Source organism: Cryptomeria japonica, chromosome 2 (genome assembly GCF_030272615.1).
Source record: "Cryptomeria japonica chromosome 2, Sugi_1.0, whole genome shotgun sequence".
Classification (NCBI taxonomy): domain Eukaryota; kingdom Viridiplantae; phylum Streptophyta; class Pinopsida; order Cupressales; family Cupressaceae; genus Cryptomeria; species Cryptomeria japonica.
The window spans coordinates 544,834,344-544,855,752 of NC_081406.1; the positions used below are offsets into that span (position 1 = coordinate 544,834,344).

Sequence of the window (21,409 nt, forward strand, 5' to 3'; positions counted from 1 at the left end):
AAACTGCTCCCTCTAACTTACTGCTCCCCCTTTGACATCAATGAATAGAACACATCTGCATAGAAGAAATGGGGCTCATAGAATATAACAATAAAAAGCTCCTGCTGAGTTCAATCTACAATTCAATGATGGAGTGAAATCACTTCCAACTTTTCCCTCAAGAATTCAAAAGTTTTCTTTGGTAGAGGCTTTGTAAACAAATTTGCAATCTACTCTCTAGTAGAAACATATTCCAACTTGCTGATTAGTAGCCTGTTCTGTCAAAAAATGATACATAATGGGAATATGTTTAGTCCTCGAGTGCATAACTAGATTCTTAGAAATGTTAATGGCACTCATATTTTCACAAAAGATAGAAATAGGATGATTGAATTCTACTGTAATGTCCCTCAATGTCTATATCATCCAAAGAACTTGTGTGCAACATGACACTGTTGCAATATACTCTGCTTCAGCTGTAGATAATGAAATAGAAGGTTGTTTTCTACTCAACCATGAAACAAGACAACCATCGAGAAAGAAAGCACCACCATTTGTATTCTTTCTATCATCAACTGAACCACCCCAATCTGCATCAGTATAAGCTGTAAGTGTAAAATCATTACCTTAAGGATACCATAAACCATAATTTATAGTGCCCTTAAGATACTTGAAGATCCTCTTAATTGCTTGAACATGAGTATCCTTAGGAGTGGCTTGAAATCTAGCAACATAACCAACAACTTGCAGAATGTAGGTCTAGTAGCTGCAACATATAACAAACTTCCTACCACAAACTTGTAAAACGTTCGATTAACATCTGGAGACTCATCATCTTTATTAAGTTTGCATCTTGTTACCATAGGAGTACTTATAGGATTACAATCCTCCATTCTAAACCTTTTCAACATCTCTCTAATGTACTTTGTTTGAGAGAAAAATACCTTTATCAGATTGATGGATTTGTAAGCCAAGGAAGAAAGACAACTCACCCAACATGGACATTTCAAATTCTTTCTTCATAGTGGTAGCAAAAACTTTACACATTTCTACACAATCACTACCAAAAATCAGGTCATCAACATAAACTACTACAATCAGCATGTGTTTACCTCCTTCTTTAACATTTAGGTTGCTGTCTACTATCCCTCTTCTGAATCTTTGTTGCTGAAGGTAACTGTCAAGTCTGTCATACCGAGCATGCGGGGCTTGTTTAAGGCCATAAAGAGCTTTTTTCAGCTTACAAACGTAGTTCTGATTTTATGGTAATATAAACCCATTAGTTCTGATTTTATGGTAATAGAAATCCATTAGGCTGTTCATGTACACTTTTTCATTCAAATTACCATTAAGAAAAGCAGATTTGACATCCATTTGAAAAATCTTAAAGCCTTTAAAAGAAGCAAATGCTAAGAACATTCTAATTGCTTCTAAACGTGCAACATGAGCAAAGGTTTCATCAAAGTCCATACCTTTTGAGCATAAATTTTGCAAATAAGCCTTGCCTTGTTTCTTACCACTTGGCCATCTTCATTCAATTTATTTTTGTAGACTTATTTTGTGCCTATCACATTCTTGTCTGTGGGCCTAATAACAAGTTCCCATGTTCCACTTTTCTGAATTTGATCAAGCTCCTCTTTCATGGCTGCCACCCAGTGTTTGTCTTCAATTGCCTCTTCAAAATTACTAGGCTCAATCATGGACAACAAAGAGATGTCTTCATCATCATAATAATTAACATTTCTTCTTGTTGCTCTAGGTCTGTCTTGCAAAATCTGATCAATAGGATAGTTTTTTTGAACAAATTTAGGAGTCTTCAAGAAAGTTCTAAATGTGGTCCTACCTTGTTCAATTTCAGGTTCATTCATCGTGGTTGTATTTGCTGTCCCAAACTGAATATCAGGAGTGTTCTTAGTAGGAGCATCTTTTGCCTTGTGTTGAACACTTTCTGATGTATTTTTAGGACTTCCACTTGCTGTCCCAGCTTGTACATGTGAAGATGATTGTTGGACAGCTCCTTCTACTTCATCTGTTTGAGTGCTTTCATCACCATTTTCCAACTTATCACATGTGTTAGTGTTCTCATGAACTTTTACATTAATACTCTCAATTATCTTATGTAGTCTTTTGTTAAAACATCTATAAGCTTTACTTTTAGAAGATTAACTCAAAAAGATACCTTCATCAGCTGTAGGATCAAATTTACGAAGATTGTCTTCGTCTCTCTTAATGTAAAAGGACTACCAAAACTCTAAAGTACTTAACTGAAGCAGTTTTACCTTTGCACAATTCGTATGGAGTTTTGTCATGCTTTGCTCTAATCAGCTCTCTATTTTGAATATAAACAGCAGTATGGAGTCATGGAATGCCTCTTTCCAAAAAGAATCACTCACTTTAGACTCATTCATCATGCTTCGAGCCATTTCTTGGACTGATATGTTCTTCCTCTCAACAACACCATTTTGTTGAGTTGTTTTAGCAGCTGAATTTTGTCTTTAACAAAAAATTATAAACTCATTAGATGTAAATTCACCTCCATTATTTGAACATAAACATTTAATTTTCAGACTTTTCTCATTTTCAACTAGAGCTTTAAAAGCCTTAAATTTTTCAAGTGCTTTTGATTTCTCCTTTAAAAAGGTAACCCAAGTCACACGTGAATAATCATCAATTAAGAGCATGAAATATTTCTCACCTTGCAAGCTTGTAGTTCTTGTAGGTCCACAAAATCAATGTGTATCAGCTCAAGAGGTTTCATGTTTGAATAAACTTTTGACTTGAAGCTATTCCTTCTTTGTTTGTCAAATTGACACTCTTTTCACACAATATTTGAAGGTTTAGCAAGCTGTGGCATATCTCTAATAGCTTCTTTTTTGTTGATTTGAATAAGATTATCAAAATGCATGTGTCCCAAATCTTTTGTACCATAGCCAAGTTTCATCCAACTGACTTAAACAACACTCTTCACTCTTAATGTCATCAAGAATATACAAATTGTTAGCTGCCTAATAGCAACAACAATGTGTTTACCATTTTTGCCGATTTTACAACAATTTGAATTAAACACTAAGCTATGTCCTTGATCATACAACTGACTTACACTTAGCAAATTGTGTTTGAGACCTTCAACATATAAAACATTTTCAACTTTTGTCTAATTCAAAATAAGTTTGCATTTACCTGCTACTTTTGCAAAAGAGTTACCACCGAATCTAACTTTGCCTCCATTCATCTTCTTGAGAGTTAGAAATTTACTTTTATCTGTAGTCATATGTTTGGAGCAGCCACTAATAACATACCAAATGTCCTTTTTATTTTGTGCTATAAAGGTTGTTTGCACAATTAAAGATTCTTCTAGTACTTGTTTCTCCTTTTTCCTCCATACTTTGGTCCTTTGCTTTGCCTTTTGTATCTACCTTCTTAGAGAAATCTGCCACACCACTTCTACAAACTCTAGCAGTGTCCAAAGTTATTACACTTATAACATATAACATTGTAATTTTTCGAAGGAGCAAAATAATTCCTATTCATAAGTTTGAAATTATCTCTTGCAAACACTCTACAATTGATTGCCTTGTGTCCGAAATAATTGCCAGTATGACAGTAACCATTAAAGGAAGAGTTGTTAAACCTGGCCATATGTGCTTGTCTTGAGATAGAAAGCCATTTGCAAGCATTTTTTCTGTTTTTTGAATGAAAATCCTTTGAGCTATCACCATTGAATGTCTACTGTTCTTCTTTTGTAAATTTAGAACATTGACCCACCTTCAAGGCCAACTCTAGTTTTAGTTTTTGTGAGCCTAAGATGTCATCCAATGACATAGAGCCCTTTTGATTTATCTTCTCATTATTCAACAGTGCAGAAGATTTATTTAACTTCCCGAGTGAAACTATTTCACCTTCAAGTTTCTCACAGTTTTCTTCTTTAACCTTTAGCTGACTTCTGATTTCATCTTCTATTCTCTTTGCTTTTTCAATCTGAATCTTCATATCTACTAACAACTTTTTTGCATCCTCTAAGGCTTAAGATTTTTTAGATTTTTCTTCACTCTCTTCTTTTAACAGCAACTTTAAGCTCTGATTTTTCTTTTTTAGCTTCTTGATTTCATTTAAAGCACTTATCAGCTCTTGCTCAAGATCAACTTCTTCATCAAAGTAGTCCTCTTCTTCTTGGTTTTCGGTATTAGTTTCTTCTAGAGCCATGAATAAACTCTCATCATTTAAGGACTCCTCTTCACTTGCATCCAATGAACAACTTTCCTCCTTAGAGTAGAAACTCCTTTTTAAGTTATGAGTTTTCTTTTCCTTTCCCAAGTATTTTTTCCACTGAACTTAGGTTTTTTCTTATAATTGCTGTCCTCATTCTTCTCATATGGACATTTGGCTGCAAAATGTCCTATCTTGCCACAATTAAAGCACTTTATAGGGAGCTTGCCTTTATATTTTCCAGAATCCCTTTTTAATTTTCTTACAAAGTGTGCTCTTCACAATCAAATTCTCCATTAGAGCTTTCACTAGACACACATTCCTTATCTTTACTTTTCTTTGAGGCTTTGAAGGCTGTTTCCTTTTTAGATGAGGACTCAAAATTTGTTCTCATCTCATAGGCAGTTAGAATACCATGGAGCTTGTCAACAGTCATTTTGTCAAGATCAGTCATCTCCTTAATTGCTGAAACTTTTGCATCAAATCTCAAGGGTAGAGACTTTAAGATTTTGTGAACTACATTACTACCCTCAACCTTCTCTCCCAAATCCTTTAAAGAGTTTACAACTCCATCAACTCTCAAAACATATGCAGCAACGTTCTCTTCTTCTCGCATTCTAAGACTTTCAAACTGCATTCTACGAGTCTGAAGTTTGGCCTTTTTAACTTTGTCATCTCCTTCATGACTTTTGAAGTTTCTTCCATATGTTCTGGGCAGTATCACATTGCATAACCTTTACCAATTCAATCTTTGATAGACCACATAAAATAGCATTCATGGCTTTTGCATTACTTTCAAAAGCTTTCTTCCCATCAACATCAGTTTGAGGAGTTGAAGGGACTATATAGCCATTCACTACGCTCATCCACACATCAAAACCAAGAGACATCAGATAGGTCTTCATTCGTACACTCCAGAATGCATAATTAGAGCCATTGAACAAAGGTGCTATGTTTCTAGCAAGTCCTTCAAGGGCATGCATTGTGTGCTATTAGGATCGACCTCTAAGCTTTTAAGCCCCGTTTCTGAAGGTATCTGGCTCTAATACAATTTGAAAAATACAAAGGTATTTGGCTCCGTTTCAAGTTCAAATGGACACCAACCCAAAATATAGAAGTGAGCACCAATTCTCAAAGAGCACCAACTTAGATCAACAGAGGAACCAACCTCTATTTGTGCAACAATAAAAATGGTATAGTGTGGAATCGCAACTCTTATACAGAAGAGCACAGTATGTTCATGTTTTTAACACTTCGTCTGACTCAGACTCCTATACACAAACTGCAAATCAACACCCAGATCTGTGCTAACTTTCCTTTTTAAAATATCCTATTTCGGTAACATAAATTCTCTTTCATGAAAGCGCTGATAATGTTCTATCACTTTTAATCAATATGCACTTTGAACAATTTCCGTGTCTACATATTTTATAACAACTTGTATCCCTTTTTTAATTCAACATACCCCTCACAACATAAAAAATCTTTAACATGAAGTGCTGTCATTGAAAACACTACACAATTTTTAATTACACCACATTCCTTTTCAAATTCTACGCACACAAAAAAAAAAAACCAACTTGATTCTCTATTTTTGCAGGCCCCCACAATTTTTTATACATAGGTCATGATCTTCAATCCATAAGTTCTGCAGACTCAATTTTTTTTTTCATTAACTCATATACAAGATTGTGTCCCCAAAAAACAACTTCAAACCAAGCTTCATCCACAAAAAATAACACCATCACTACTTATGTTTTTTGTTCTTGGCGATAACAAGCAACACATAGACCCCGTTATTTTTAACACACCAATCATTTTCAACGATACCAAAAAATTTGGTACCATTTTTTAACGCCTCACTGATTTCTGATTTAAGAACCCGTGTTATTTTTTTTGAAAAAAAACTGCCTTTCTTTCATCATGGTAACACACATGTCTAAAAAATGTAAAACATTTTCAGTTGCTCCCTTTTTGTAACATGTAAAAGTTTGCCAACACCCTTTGACACCTTCAAAACTCCTTTTAGCATCCCACAAATTTTGAAAGACATTACTTCTAGAAAATAAAATAACCACGTAAGGAGTGTAGACGGGTTCAGATGTTCATGGATCAGAAATGTTTGTGGCAGCCATAAATATTAAATCACTCATTGGTAATAACTATATGCTCATACCATTCGATAAAGAAATGAAAGTCAATAGAACTTTAGTTTTAAGCCAACCCACTATATTTACACCACAATACTCAAAGCAGCCTCAAGATGAACTGCACCAACTATGCTTCCTGCCAAATATATTCCTTTTCCAATGCTTATTCACAAATGTTAAATCGTTTGACTCCCAAAAATTATATTGACATGAGTGATATATTCACTGCATATATAGAATTTCTTAGGTGAAATAACAATCTGACCTGGCAAAAGATTAACCTGATTTGGCACAAGAAGTGGATAAGTAAGCTGCTAACTCTAACAAGCAACTTGCTCAACCTCAGAACCAGATAGCTCAAGTAGACAAGCAAGTAGCTCAAGCAGGTATGTAGGTAGCTCAAGTAGGTAGGCAAGTGGCTCAAACAGGCAGGTAGGTAGCTAAAGGAAGTAGGCAAGCAGCTCAACGAAAATTTCAATTCAATCTTTGAACCTCATCAACTGACCTTTGACATCAATGACAAAATGTTCAACACTTGCCACACTTTTAGGTGTACCTAGATATCACCCCTTATGAGTAGGAGTACTTCAAGGACATAAGGTAATAGTTTTGATTGATATTGGCGATACTCATAATTTCATTGATGAGGGTTTAGTGACTAGGTTAACGTGGAAGACGGATAATTTTGAAGGATTCAATGTGGTTATGGCCAATGGATTTACTCTTCCATGCACACAAATGCTACAACAACTTGACATCACTTTGGGTAGGTACAAGGTCCGTGATGATTTTTATGTGTGTGGGTGTTGGTGAGATAGATGTAGTTTTGGATGTGCTAGCGGCATTATTGTACACAAACATAAGACTAGTTAATTATGTGTAATTGTTTTGGTTAGTTGGCAACCAAGGGGTGGTCGTTGCGGTGCGACGTCTGGCGCTCGCACCCCCTCGGTATCTTTATATACTTCCGAATGTGACTTGTAACAGGAGGACGATTAGGAATGGAATAACATCTCTTATATTACATCTGATATCTATGGCATTATTATTCTGCATTACGTGTTTTATCTGTGTGCTTTAAGTTATTCACTCGAGAGGGTAAACAGGATGTACAATTGTAACACTCACTTTGGGAATTCATGCAGACTTATCAAACTATCAAACTTAAATTGAAAATTGAGGGTAAATAAGTGGTTCTTCAAGGTTAATCTAATGGAGCTCCAAGGGATGTTACCCCAAAGAGAATGGAGAGAGATTTTTGTAGGGGACAAGTAGATTGGGCAGCACAATGTTTGATTATTAATAAAGCTTCAACTACAAATGGACAATCCATTCATATAGATATTCAATCCATTTTGGATAAGCATAGTATGGTATTTGGTGATATCCTACTAGGACTACTACTAGATAGGGGGTTTCAACATGTCATTTAATTAAAGGAAGATTCTAAGCTAGCCATCACTACACCATATCATCATTCAAGAAGTTATAAGGAAAAAATTGAGAAGACAATTAGAGAACTACTCGATATGGGACATTTACAACCAAGCTCTAGTCCTTTTTCTTCTTTTATCATATTGGTGAAAAAAAAGGATGTTTCTATGAGGATGTGTTGATTATAGTACACTCAATAAAAAAGATTATCGAACACCACTATTCTATCCCCAAAATTGATGAACTCCACAGAGTAGTATATTTCTCTAAGGTTGATTTGCATTCTGAGTACCATCAAATAAGAATGATGGAGGAAGATGTTCACAAGACAACCTTTGGATGTCACTTTGGGCTTTTTGAATTCCTAGTCATGCCATTTGGATAGACTAATGGTCTAGCTATGCTCCAATCTTGTATGAACCAAGTATTTAGTAAGTAGTTAAGGAAATTACTTTTGGTATTCTTTGATGATATATTGATTTAGTAAAACTTGGGAGCATTTGAATATTAGTTAAAACATATAGATGAGGTATTGGGAATACTTGAGCAGGAGTCAATGTAGAGGAGGAGAAGATTATGATGATAGTAGATTAGCCTCAATCTAAGACTTTATCACATTTAAGATGATTTGTAGGACTTTGTAGTTATTATAGGAGATTTGTCAAAGGGTTCTCATTTTAGATGCCCCACTAGCAAACATGACTAAAAAAGGAGCATTTTCATGGAGTGAGGAGGCACAAAGAGCTTTTGAAAAACTCAAAGAGGTAATGAGTTCCTATCCTGTATTAGCCATCCCTGATTTCTCACTCCCATTTGAATCAGAATGTGAAGCTTTAGGAGAAGGCATTGGAGCAATATTAATTTAAAATAAACACCCAATAGCATTCGAGAGTCGTAAGCTTGAAGAATCTGAGAAAAACTACTCTATCTGTGACAATGAAATGCTTGCCATCATGCATGAATTAGTAAAGTTCAAGAAGTACTTGGTTTGTGAGAAATTTGTGGTAAAGATAGAGCATAATAGTCTAAGGTTCTTCCTAAATCAAAAACAGGTTAGTGATAGGCAACAAAAATGGGTGAGCAAGATACAAGCTTATGATTTTGATATTGAAAATGTGAAAGGAAAGAATAATATTGTAGCTGATGCCTTGTCATGAAGGCCTCACTTATGCTCTATGATGGATATTCCTACTGATTGAAAAACTTCTATATTAGCAAAATATGCAACGATACTTTGGCTAATGACATATTGGAAGGCAAGTTGCATGATGATAGGTACAAGCTAGTTGAGGGACTCATCGTTTATAAAGATCCAATATATCTAGTCCCAGGATCGAAGATGAAAGAAAAGATTCTAAGAGCATATCTTCCTTTGGCTTGACATTAAGGATACTATAAAGCATATAAACAAGTGAGAGAACAATTTTCTAAGGGGGATGTCCTAAAGTATGTCAAATAATGTATGACTTGTCTTCAAAACAAGCTAGAACAAATTTATCCAGCTGGTTGGTTACAACCTCTATTAATTTCAAAACAAAAATGGGAAAGTATTTTGACGAATTTCATCACAAGTCTACCAAAAGTACAAGGGAAGGATTGTATCGATGTGGTCATCAATCAACTCGCCAAGTATGGTCATTTCAATGCCATATCTTCCGAATATAGAGCTCCACAAGTGGTTGATCTATTCTTTAGAGAAGTATTTAAACTATATGGAATGCCCAAAAATATTGTTAGTGAAAGAGATAGTAAATTTATTAGTCTATTTTGGCAAGAACTGTTTCGATTGAACATAACAGAATTAATCCCAAGCCCCAGCTACCACCCACATGAATAAATGGCTTGAAGGTTATTTAAGGAATTATGTTATAGGACAACCTACAACATGAGTCAAATGGCTTCATCTTGGAGAATATTGTTACAATTCCACTCACCATATGTCATTTTGAATGACTCCCTTCAAAGTACTATATGGTTACGAGACATTTCATTTGTGGATTTGATTCTCACAGATATTAGAGTCCTTGGAGCTAGAGACTTGGAGCAACATAGTATGGATATTTTAAACACTTTCAAAGAAAACTTACAACAAGCCCAAAATCAGCAAAATTTATATGCTGATTGCCATAAGTTGGAAAGAACATTTGAAGTTGGAGGCTTAGTTTTCCTAAGGTTACAAACTTATAAGTAATTTTCTCTCAATGGGAGTGGTGCAGAGAAGCTGAAATCACAATTCTATGGACCATATAAGATTACACAAAGAATAGGAGAGGTAGCTTACGAGTTGGAGTTAACAGCAAAGAGTAGAATTCATAATGTCTTTCATGTATCACGACTGAAGGAAGTGCTAGTGCACCATATCATGCCTTTTCTAGAATTACCCCACTTGATGATGAGGGTAAATTGATTTTAGAACTTGAAGCGATAATTGACATGAGAGAAAGGAGGTTAAGAAATAAGGTAATACTAGAATCCTTGGTTAAATGGAAGATCGACTTGTGGAGGATGCTATGTGGGAAGGAGTAGACATTCTTGATCATCCCAATTTAAAATTGCTTGAGGACAAGCAATCTCAGGAAGGGCGAGGACTCTAATGCTCCCACCCAAATTTTAAGGCTCCAAAAATAAAATTTAATTTGTGTCTTGAAAGGATGATAATCGTTGGTCATAGATTATAAAATATAGTGAGAACTATTGAGAGCTGAAATTTCAAATACTACATTAATGAAAGTTTAATTTTCCTTTTTTCCCTTGAGATGAACATTAGTTTCTAGGTGGGAAAAACTCTTCATGAGTAGTTGCAATGTCAAATTGGGTCGTGTAGGCAGGTAGGTGGGAGCGCAAGACACATGAGTTTTAGGGATTGCAGTTTAGGAATACTCATGACCTAGATGGATGATGGAAAATTAGGGATCAAAAGTAAGGCATGCTTCATGCTCAAAGTAAATAGGTAAGGATATCTCCACAACTTCGACTCTAAAAGGACATACGAAGGAAGTTGTATAGAGTCAAAGATTTTAGGTACCAAGGAATTCATCCCTTAAGGTATGCAAATAAGAATAAGTCCAAACTTGCGATCCTAGTAAGGTAGTACAATGTGAGATGTTGGGGATCAAGCATTGGGAGTACCTCATACTTGGTACCCAAGTAAGGACACATTTGAACCCATAATCTTGATATGATAGTACAGTGAAAAGTGTTTAGGATTGGGTTGGGGGAAAAGCATGCATGTGAGAGGAAGTTTGAGACTTTGACAAAGGTAATAGAAAAGAGCGGGGGTTGGAGGAAAGCAATATCAGGAAGGAAATCTCCAAAGTTCCTATAGGAAAAAGGGATGAAGGCAGGGAACAGATGAAGGGTATGCCTGGATGGAAAGTTTGATATCTTGATAAGAATGCATGAACAAGGTGGAAACTTTGATACTTCGGCGAAAGGACAACCCTTAGAAATTTGAACATAAAACATCCCAAAGTTGTAACTTTTGGGATCATTGCAACCTTTAACACATATAGACACATAGGGGAGGACAACAAACAACACTCTGGCAAAATTGACAAATGGAGACCCATGCATTGATTTTGAGATCAGTTATATGTGATGGAAAAAAAGGGGCCTAAGTGCTCAAAGGAGTTGGGACATGGGCAAAATTTGCAAATTTTGAGGCTTGCAAATTTGCACACTAACACCCCTGCCGCCTCTTATTTGATCTTGTATTTCCAATGAGGTTTGAGTAATTATCATTTGGGTGAAATAAATTGGTCTTTATCATGTGTACCCCTTCAACCAACTGATGAATATGCAAGAGATTTGAGTAATTGGTGCTTGGTAAAAATTGTATGTCTTCATCTTATCGAGTAATCACGATGATTGATTTACATGGTAATGGGATTGTAATTTGCTCATGATTTCGTAAATCGCTGTTGCAATACCAAGTGAAGTTTATAATGTTCTATATTTTATGGTCAATGTCTGGTTGTCTTAGATATTGAGGATACCTGTATATATTGTTTTCTAGCTCTGTAATGTGTTCTTGATTGCTTTTATCAGTTTTTGTTGTTTTGGATCATTGTTGATATTCATAGATTATCTTATTATATTTTTTCCTTGCTAAGATACGTTTCGTTAAATTGGAAAAACTACTCCGACTAGCAAAATATGGTGAGCAGATATCAGTCTTCAATTTTCCATCCTAAGATGGTAGCAGAGCCTCAGTCCAAAATGACTCTGAGCCCTAATCTGGAAAATTTATGCAAGGCAAATGTCATTGATACTGTGACAAACTTGGCTACCTTAGTACACTTAACTAGAAGCCATCAAGTACATGAGTTAATATAATAAAAAATAAAATATGATAATTGCAATACTGTTAATATGAATTATAACACAATAAGATAGAAACATGGATCGACATGTCAAGGAAGCATTTATTATTATGTTTGAAGAAAACTGCAAGAGAATGGAAGATGAGTTGTGAAACAAGAAATTGAATTCTCCATCATGGTGAGCATCTTGCATCTAAAGTATGAAGGTTGTCTTCTCTGCTGGCTGTGGTTGCAGCACCGGTTAAGTATCCTTCACACTGCAGCAGTTTCCCAATTTCCAGTGAGTAGTGTTGGTGCCAATAGGTGTGTCAGTTTGGCTTGCATTCAGAGATCTCATTGAGGAAGAGAGACTACATCCAAAATTTTTGGAAGCCCAAAACAGATAGAAAAAGTTTTGAAAGATGCTTCCACATTGATGTTTTTTATACTGGTGTAATTACTGAAGCTTCTTTTTGTATTTTGGCAGGCAGTTCTCAAGCAGTTTACTGGACATGGATATGGGAATGATGCAGTTGTCACTGATGAGGCAGAACTTCTTCATCATCAACAACTTGAAAGGCTCTATATTTCTACTCGAGCAGCCAAGGTATGGGTATTTTTCATGTGAATTTTGTTTGTGGTGTTTTCAACTGCTAGAACAAAGGAACACATTGTGATTGGTTTTAGGTCATATAAAAAAAAAAGAGATTATATTTTATATTTTTCAAAAAGTGTTATTAATAATACTGTATCTTCAATTTTCAGCATTTTCAGCGTGATGTTGTGCGAGGCATTGAAGGCCTCAACTCTGCAGGCACAAAACAGATGGAATATGGTAAATTATCATTATATCTCATTCTATATATTTCATCATAATGATTCGACATTCATTATTTAGTTTTCTTTCAACTTTTTTAACTGATTTTTTATTTTGATGCTTGTTTCCCTAGCAACAAAGTTAGCTGATGACTGCATCAAATATGCAAATGATGGCCCTAATTCAAATACAGCACTTGCTAGAGTTTCACTATACTTTGGGAATTCTCGCAATTCAATGGAGAAAGAGAGGGATAAGTTGCATCACACGCTTGGTGTTCAGGTTAAAAAATTGAAGTGCTTTCATTTAATAATTTTGGTGTGAACTATTACTGGTATATATTTTATTTACATGAAGAAGAGGATGACCCCTTCGCTCTAGGTTCAGAGTTTAGCATCCTTTAAAAGATCTTTGTTTCAACCTGAGTTTTTGATAGGCTGTGATAATTGGCTTTATTAGACCTACTTTTAGCATAGAGGTTGGTAACAAAGATTTCAGTGCTAATATTCTATTCATTACTGAATGATTATTAACCTTTTGTTAGAGTACTTAGCAATGTTTTCATGTGTTAACAGTTACACATGCAACAGACAAAAATGTGACATGATACTCAGCCTTCTTGTTGAGGTTCCTTGAGTACTTTTGTTAATTGATTTGTCAACTGCTGAGATTCGTTTGGTTGCTTTTCCAAAAAATATTCTTAGACAGGCTTTTGAGGACTCAGTCATAGATGTAAAAACCTGACGATTGTGACACAGTGGCATAGGTTGGTGATTTGCAACAAAGAAATTCGAAGTTTCCCAAATCTCAACACATACCTGAAAAATTTTAAAGTCCACCTTAAAAATTTTCCATACAGAAAATTTCAGATTTTAGTTTTATTTAAAAAATAACAATTTTTTTAGGGCCTTTTCAGTATTCCCGACATTCCAAATGTTGTTATGTTTTATTCTTTTTGTTTTCAGGATGAAGGTGACTGCTAAAGGCAATTTAAAGGCTTGCAAATTGCTATGATCAGGGTGGCTGCAAGCCACCTTATGTATGTCATCAAATGACTGTCCATATCTTTTGTTTTGCCATTATGCCATCCCCATTTGTCTTTATGGCCTGCAGATTCATTGTTTCATTGTTGTTTATTTGCTTGCTATTCTTCTTGAGCTTACCAATTTTCTCTGCTTTACTGCACACGGCATGCAACTCACTACTTCTCTCCATTTCACTGAAAATGACTTTGACTTAATGTTTGAAAGGAAGTTAAGATGTAGAAATGCTTCTTATGCTGATCTATGAGGAGAGAAATGTGCAGAAAATATGATCTAAAATACCACAAGAAAGAATATGAACACAAAATAACCATTTGAAAAAAAACCCTAGGAAAACCCTTTCAAAAAAAACCCTGCTTCCAAAGTCCAAATTGATGTGTTAATTAGCAACAATATCAGTTAGAATACAATCCAAGAAAGGGGCTTTCATAGGAGAAACCAGCAACAACATATCTGGAGTAATTCTAACATCATAACTATACTAGCAAACTCATTATGAAACCTCCATCTCTAGCATCCATTAAATGGGCAAACTCCAACGACAATCCAAGTCTAGTTTACTCAAACCACGTACGAAAACTTGTCACAAGGTTCGGGTTCGAGTTTGAGTTTGACAACAATAAAATTTCGATGAAGGTGAAAAAATTTGAAAAAAAATTGGTGATTAAATTTGCCTTATTTAAATTCAATTTAAAAAACATATCTAAACAACATGCTCACAAAATGAGTAAAATAGTTTAAAATTGACAATTAGATTTGGATTTGTCCATACAAAACATATGTTAGTATAAATATATACATATTTATAGTGTAAAATTATAAATTGATTTAGAATATCACATACATAACATGTGTTATGTATATAATAAGCAAAATCACCATGAAAATTAAATTAATAATTTATAAATTAAATAATATTAAATTTTAAACATATATAACACGTGTTATGTATATACTAAGAAAAATCGCCATAAATATTAAATTAATAATTTATGAATTAAATAATATTAATTTTTTTTTTTTGATCGATAACATTATGTATTATATTGCTTAGAATAGAAAAGTATTACATCCAAAGAGCAGATAGACTATCTGCGACACTAAGGGGTCACGCTCCTACTACAAAAAGGAACCCGATAAAGCACCATCCCACCCTGACCAATAGCCACAAAAAGGGTCACGTACATACACAAAATCCACACACTAGGCCCTGAACAACCCAAAGATCCTAGCTACGAAACCACCCCAATGCCTCTTCTCTTGAAAAATTGGGGATACCCCTGTTGGGTCCAGCCTCCAGCATCACGCTCCCTCCACCTGGCACCATTCCTGGCCTGTTTCCACACAGAGACCCACGCTCCACCACCTTCGCCGATTTCTTTGGAAGCTGGCGACGAACCAAAGGCCTCCCATCCTCGCCCAAAGGGGCCTTGGATTGAATGGGAGTCACCTTTACGCGGATCTTCACACACTCAGTCGGCCTTGCGTCCTGTTGACGTGGATGAAATCGCATTGCTGCAAACTCCATACGGCCAACGCAGAATAGAATAGCCGACTGATTATCCTACTCTCTCTTGAGATAAGGAAGTCTCTAATGCTGTTTTCTAAGTTTGATCAAAGGAGACTACCTCAAGGTTTCTTTTGTCAGGTCTTGACTGCGGGATCTCTCAGTGGCTTGATGTGTTTATGCTGGAAACACAAGGGGACTTACGTTTGATTGGCAATTCCATGTATAAATTCCCGGGGACCTTTTACGGTTTTCTTTCAGGTGACGTTGGTTAATTTGAAGCTGATTTAGCAGGACTGCAGATTTCTAAAAAAAAGGGATAAAATTGGGAGGAAAGAAAGGAAGGATAGGGAGAGAGAGAACTGTAAATTCTAACTAGGACAGCAGATTCAATCAAGCAGACAGACACCTCCAGGAAACTAAATTAAGCATCATCAGTCATTCAGACACAATGTTTGCATAAACTTAGTGCAATCTTCAAAGGAGAAACCAGATTTTCATATTACCAAATACGATATTAGAACTTCTACATTCATGATATGTATATATTTGATAATCGAATTGAATCATAAAATAGCCCAGATTAACCATGCGGAAAGGAAAAAAGCAATCAGCTATCCTCTAATGGTATGGACTGTGGAGGTTCTATTAGATGCTTGGTAAAAACTGCTGTGCAAAATGAATAGACATAATTAAAAGCTTTCAAAATTAAATGAAGAAGGAGACCATGCACTCACAAGGAAACTTGAAAGTAATTTTAATCCATTGTATTAATTCCTGCAAATTCCTTCAGAGCTTTCGCAACAATCCAAGAACTTCCTCCCAAATGAGGGAAAACCAGTCCCTTTAAATAGGTTTCCAAAAATGGATGAATGGCCAAGATCTAATCTAGACAAGTGGCCCAGATTCATCCTTACAAAAAAAAGGGGGACCCACACCCATAAATGGGGGGTAAATATCAACAACCACCCCAAAGGGAGCAATAACTACCCAAAAAAGGATAATTACAACAATTGGAATAATCCAAAAAAAGGTGTACAAAAAACTTTACAATATGTTGACCAGAAGTCAACTGTCACCCTTTTGGGACAAAAGTGCACCTTTTAAGACTTGGAGGGAAAAAGGCATTTTTGAGAAACTACTTTCTCTATTTTGGTTTCACATTGTTTCTGTAGAAACTGGTCTTCGCCATGCAGGTATTCTCGCCATAAATCACGACTTGCTGCTCGTTCCTTGCGAACATATTCCTGAAACTTGATGCATAATTGGAAGAGGAGACTAAAAGGTGGCATGGGAGGGTGGCGAATTTTGTACTGCATGCCTTCGAGATACTGGTCCACGTGCCTTAAACCGTCCTTCCAGCTGGAGCGATTACGCTCGAAGCACAATATGTCTGAATGGAACTGACCAGCAAAACTCAAGTCTTCAATGGAATAAGAAACCTTATCTGCTCCCAACCTTTCCTCCCAATCCGGCCGGATTACACTGTCGGATAGGTCATTTATCCACCCCGAAACCATTGATTGGAGGATGGTCTTGCCTAGTTCTTGCATGTTCCCCAGAATTGCCTCACATGCGTCATTTTCTTTGTCAATAATTTTCTGGGCGTCGTTCTTCATGGTGACGGTCCAGTACCATTCCTTGAGAACACTGATGCCATGGGGATCTAGGATGTCAGGCAGTGTGGGAATCTGTGTATGTGTCCAGAAAAGAGCTCTTATGAGGGGAAGGGTAGAGGCCGCTACTTCATGCATGTGAAGGGATTCTCTCTTTACCTCCAACAGCCTGACTAGAGTGAGCTCTCGATGGAGAGCCATTTCCTTTACTTCTCTGAGGATCTGTTCTCCCTTTTTCTTGATGTCCTGCACCCATTCCTTGACGGCCTTTGCGGTATCCCGAATTCCTTCAAATTCAGTTGTGGTCCTTTGCGCCAATGCTATTGGGGGAATATGGGATTCAGAGGGGTTGTGTAATGGCCGTAGGAGCTTATCGATGTATCCCTCGGCTTGTTCAGCACGGGCCCGATACATATCCTTTTCGGCAGTGATTTCCTCGAGCTGTCTGAGTATGTTCTGCACCGAGTCCTTAAATTCCTCCTTTTCCTGCTCTTTTGTAGCTCGTCCGATGGGGACAGTCGTAATGCTATAATCTGCCAGTGTTATTTGATCTGCTGGCTTGTCCACGGGCGGGGTGGCAATATGAAGAGTGCGGTTCCTTTGCTCATCCCTGGTTATCTTAGAGTATGTTCTTGGTTTCTTCTTCCCTTTAGCTTTTGCTTGATCCATTCGTGAGAAGATGTCCTCCAGATCGATGGGTGCCTTGGTGGCGGCCCTGCGCTGAGCTCTGGCGATCAGCCACTCTTGAGGCACCGTCTGGGTTGAGGATAGGGTTAAGTTAGCACCTTGTTCTCCCATGCTCTCAACCGGCTGATCACAAATTAGCAGCTGTCCCGCCATCGGAGGGGTGAAAGAAGGAGGAAGCTCCTTGTTTGCATTTGAGTTCTCCCCTATTTCACTGAACAATTGTCTGACATCCTCCTGCGACGGTTGCTCCTTGGTTCTCTCGAGCTCATGAATCTCGTCTGTTCTTTGTTCCCCTTCGACAGTCGAGTCGTCCTTGGCTGCATGGAGGAGTAGCAGTTCGTGACGGCTCTGCTGGGTAGGTTCATGCACTTCGATCCCCTGGGTGGATGGGATTTCTCCTTCCTTTATTTGGTCACCCGGCTTGGTCGAATTGGGGCCCTTTTGCTCGGTGCCCGGCATATCTGGAGCAGGAGGATCATTGGCTTCGAATGCATCTATGTCGCTCTGGGAAGGCGGAGCAGGTATGCAATCCAATTCTATGGCGTCGTCGGACGAACTGGGGTCCTTTGAAGATGAAGTGGTCTCTGGCCTCCTTATGGGAATCTTCTCCCTTGTTCTTTTGGACGTCCGAGTCCCTCTGCAAGCCTTAGCTTTCTTTCTTTTCTCTGGTTTCTCAGCTGATGTCCTTTCGTCTTCGGAAGACTGAGAGTCGAAACTGCCCATCAGATGGTAAGTAAACTGGACCCCCTCATGGACTAGCCTCTCGATCTGGTGATGTAACCATTGATCTGTGTATCTTGCCGGGGCTGCCATAACTGCTTCGAAATCCGTGATTGGGTCTTGAGACCAATCAACGCCTGGCAAGAGGTGCCTTACTGCCTCGAATTCTCGGACTTGGAGGCAGTTCCCCGAGTCTGTGAGCTGATCCGGGACCTGACGGTACTCAAAGAGTCGCATTTGCTGCACACTCAATCTAGAATATTCCCGTCGCCTGACTTCGTAGTCATCGGAGCAATTTTTCCAATAATCTTCAATTGACTCCTTTGCTCTGTAGCGCCTACCGTAAGCTCTCTTCGCCAAATTGTCATGATCAAAACATTTCCTTGGGAAATGTTCCTGTAGGCCATAAGAGGCTAGCTCTGCAAGGGACTCCTCTGCTAGGGTGGGGGTTCTCAATTGGACATCATGGCTGCCTATGATCATTGGAAATGCGAATCCAGCCTGCTTGCTCTCTCGTAGTAATATGCCGGCAGGGCGTGATTGTCTTGCCACCTCCATGAGGACTACTTTATCGGTTGGGTACCGCGGAAGTCGAAGGGGAGCACCATCGAAGCCAGCTATTCGGATGTAGGAGAACCTTGGGAACTGAATGAACCGGGCCCCATACCTCTGCACTAAAATGGTAGCTTGCTCCGAGAGCCTTATGTGTAACCCTCCCTGCATTAGCCTGACTAGGCGCATTGTGAAGGCGTCGTTGACGCGTTCGTATTGACCAACCGCGTAAGCTGGGCTGTTCTTTTCCCTTTGAGCTATATCCTGATAGTGCAGCTGCGGGTAGCAATCATAAACCTTTACCTGACCAGGCCCATTCCCGATCTCACCTTTCATTATTAACCCTGGCAGTGGCTGGTTCTTTGCGAACATATAGACCAAATAGGAGGTCATGGTGAAGTACTTCTTTGTCTCGAGTTCAATCAGCTGAGCGTGGATGTTATCACTTATGATCTGGGCCCAGTCAAACTTAGACTTTCCGGTAAAGACCTGCTCTGTAAAATAGAACATCCACTCTTCAAAGTAGTTGGACTTAGGAAGTCCCATGACTCGGCTGAGTAAGGTGACCATGTCCCCATGTTCATTATGAAAGTCACTCCTGGGGGTCTTTTTCACAATCCTGGTGTTCGGAGGCCTTTTCTCTTTGAACCATTCTTCATTAATCAATGCCCTGCATCGGGCCGGGTTCATATCATATGCCCCTTGCGCCTCGTCCATTGTTGTAGCTATGGGATTATTTGGAAAGGGGATATCAAATGCATCACCGATAGCCTCAGGGGAGAAGTCGGCGATAGTCATATCTTCCAGAAGCACTAATCTGGACTTTGGTTCGTAATGCCGAGCAGCCTCCACTACTAATTCATAGTTCTGGATTGCTGGAGGAAAACCTGCTGCTTGGGCGATACCACTTTCCACCATTTGCCTAGGCCTGCCATATGCGTTGGGCGAGAAGACCCGATCCTTGAAGTCCTGAATATCAATGTGGCCAAGGTCGGTGTCACCAATGTTGTCCCAGACGCTCTGGACCTTCGACTCTCTTAATCCTCCCCTCTGATATTGATACTTCATTCTTTCAACTTTCCGCGGGATGTCTGATTTGGATGCACGTGAGGTTTCGGCTGCAGCGGGTGTTTTTGATGATTCTGCCGCCGATTTAGGCATTTATCCTGCACAGCCAGACACGGATTACAAGGTGATACAAGAACGATAATGCGGGTTAGATAATAACAGAAGTGCTTCAACAGACCGGGATTAGTTTAAATATCATTTTGGCTAACAACTTGATTAACTTTAACAACATCATATTCCTGAAGATTTATGACTATGCATTATCACTTTCGGATTTTTGGATTAATTTTCAACAGAGGCAAAACATGAGAAGTTTGAATTTGAAAAGAGATGCAGTTTCTGGCTAAACCTCGGGAATGAATCCTAAATTTCAGATGTTCGAATAACGTTTTATAAAAAGGAGATGCAAACTCCAAGCATTTCAAATTTTGCGCATTTGCCTATTTGATTTACACATTTTAAATGACCATAAGCGTTAAAGCGTACTTACCTGATGGGAGCGAATGACGAGAGATTGCCGGACCTCATCGCGCAGAGCGAACGGACGATCCTGCAAAATTTGAATCCCAACGGTTATCCTTTCTATTTAAATTTTCGCGGTTTGGTGGATGAAAGAGGATTTATCAATTTCACACGGTTCTATCCCTAGCAATCTGAATTTTAAATGGTTGACGGGAGGGTAATGCGGCGTCTTACCTCCTTGTTTTTCGGATTTGAGAGCTCTTTCAAATTTTGAATTGCATTCTTTCTAACTTTGGATTTTGACAAATTTGGAGGCTTCGGATTTAACTTGGCTTCGCGATACGACCTTCGGCTCCGTGGTTTAAAACTGTGCTTTGCGCTAAAGGTTTTGGCTCTCCGTGGTTTAAAAACTGTGCTTTCGTTGAAGCTTTGGGTTTTCGTGGTTTAAAAACTGTGCTTTCGTTGAAGCTTTGGGTTTTGCGTTAAAACCTACCGGCTTCGGATTTAACCTCGGACCTCAAGCTGGAAACAAGCTCCGCGGTATAACTTCACTCTCCGTTAAAGGGTCCGAAACTCGGACTTTCGGACCTTCGCCTCCGCGTTTATCTTTGCTCTTCGCGTTAAAAGGGTCTGAAACTCGGACTTTCGGACCTTCGCCTCCGCGTTTTTCCTTGCCTTCGCGTTTTTCCTTTGCTCTCGCGTTAAAAGTTTGGAGCTTAAGCTGGAAGTAGTGAGCGCATTAGGTTTCAGACTTTGCCTTCGCGAAAGTTCGGACCTAAAGTCCGAAAAGGGGATGATCTCTTTTATGTTTTTAAACTTGAACTTCGCGAAAGTTCGGACCTAAAGTCCGAAAAGGAGATGATCTCT

At 38.1% G+C, this 21,409-nt stretch overlaps 1 protein-coding gene across 1 annotated transcript in view; it reads left to right on the plus strand.

Moving 5' to 3' along the window:
- LOC131052346 (SH3 domain-containing protein 2) overlaps positions 1-21,409 on the plus strand; it is a 63,597-nt gene that overhangs the window by 7,965 nt on the left and 34,223 nt on the right. Inside the window, exons 2-4 of the mRNA XM_057986997.2 lie at positions 12,558-12,677; positions 12,836-12,905; positions 13,021-13,169. Of these exons, the coding sequence (XP_057842980.2) occupies positions 12,558-12,677; positions 12,836-12,905; positions 13,021-13,169 (339 nt within the window). The remainder of the gene's footprint in view (positions 1-12,557; positions 12,678-12,835; positions 12,906-13,020; positions 13,170-21,409) is intronic.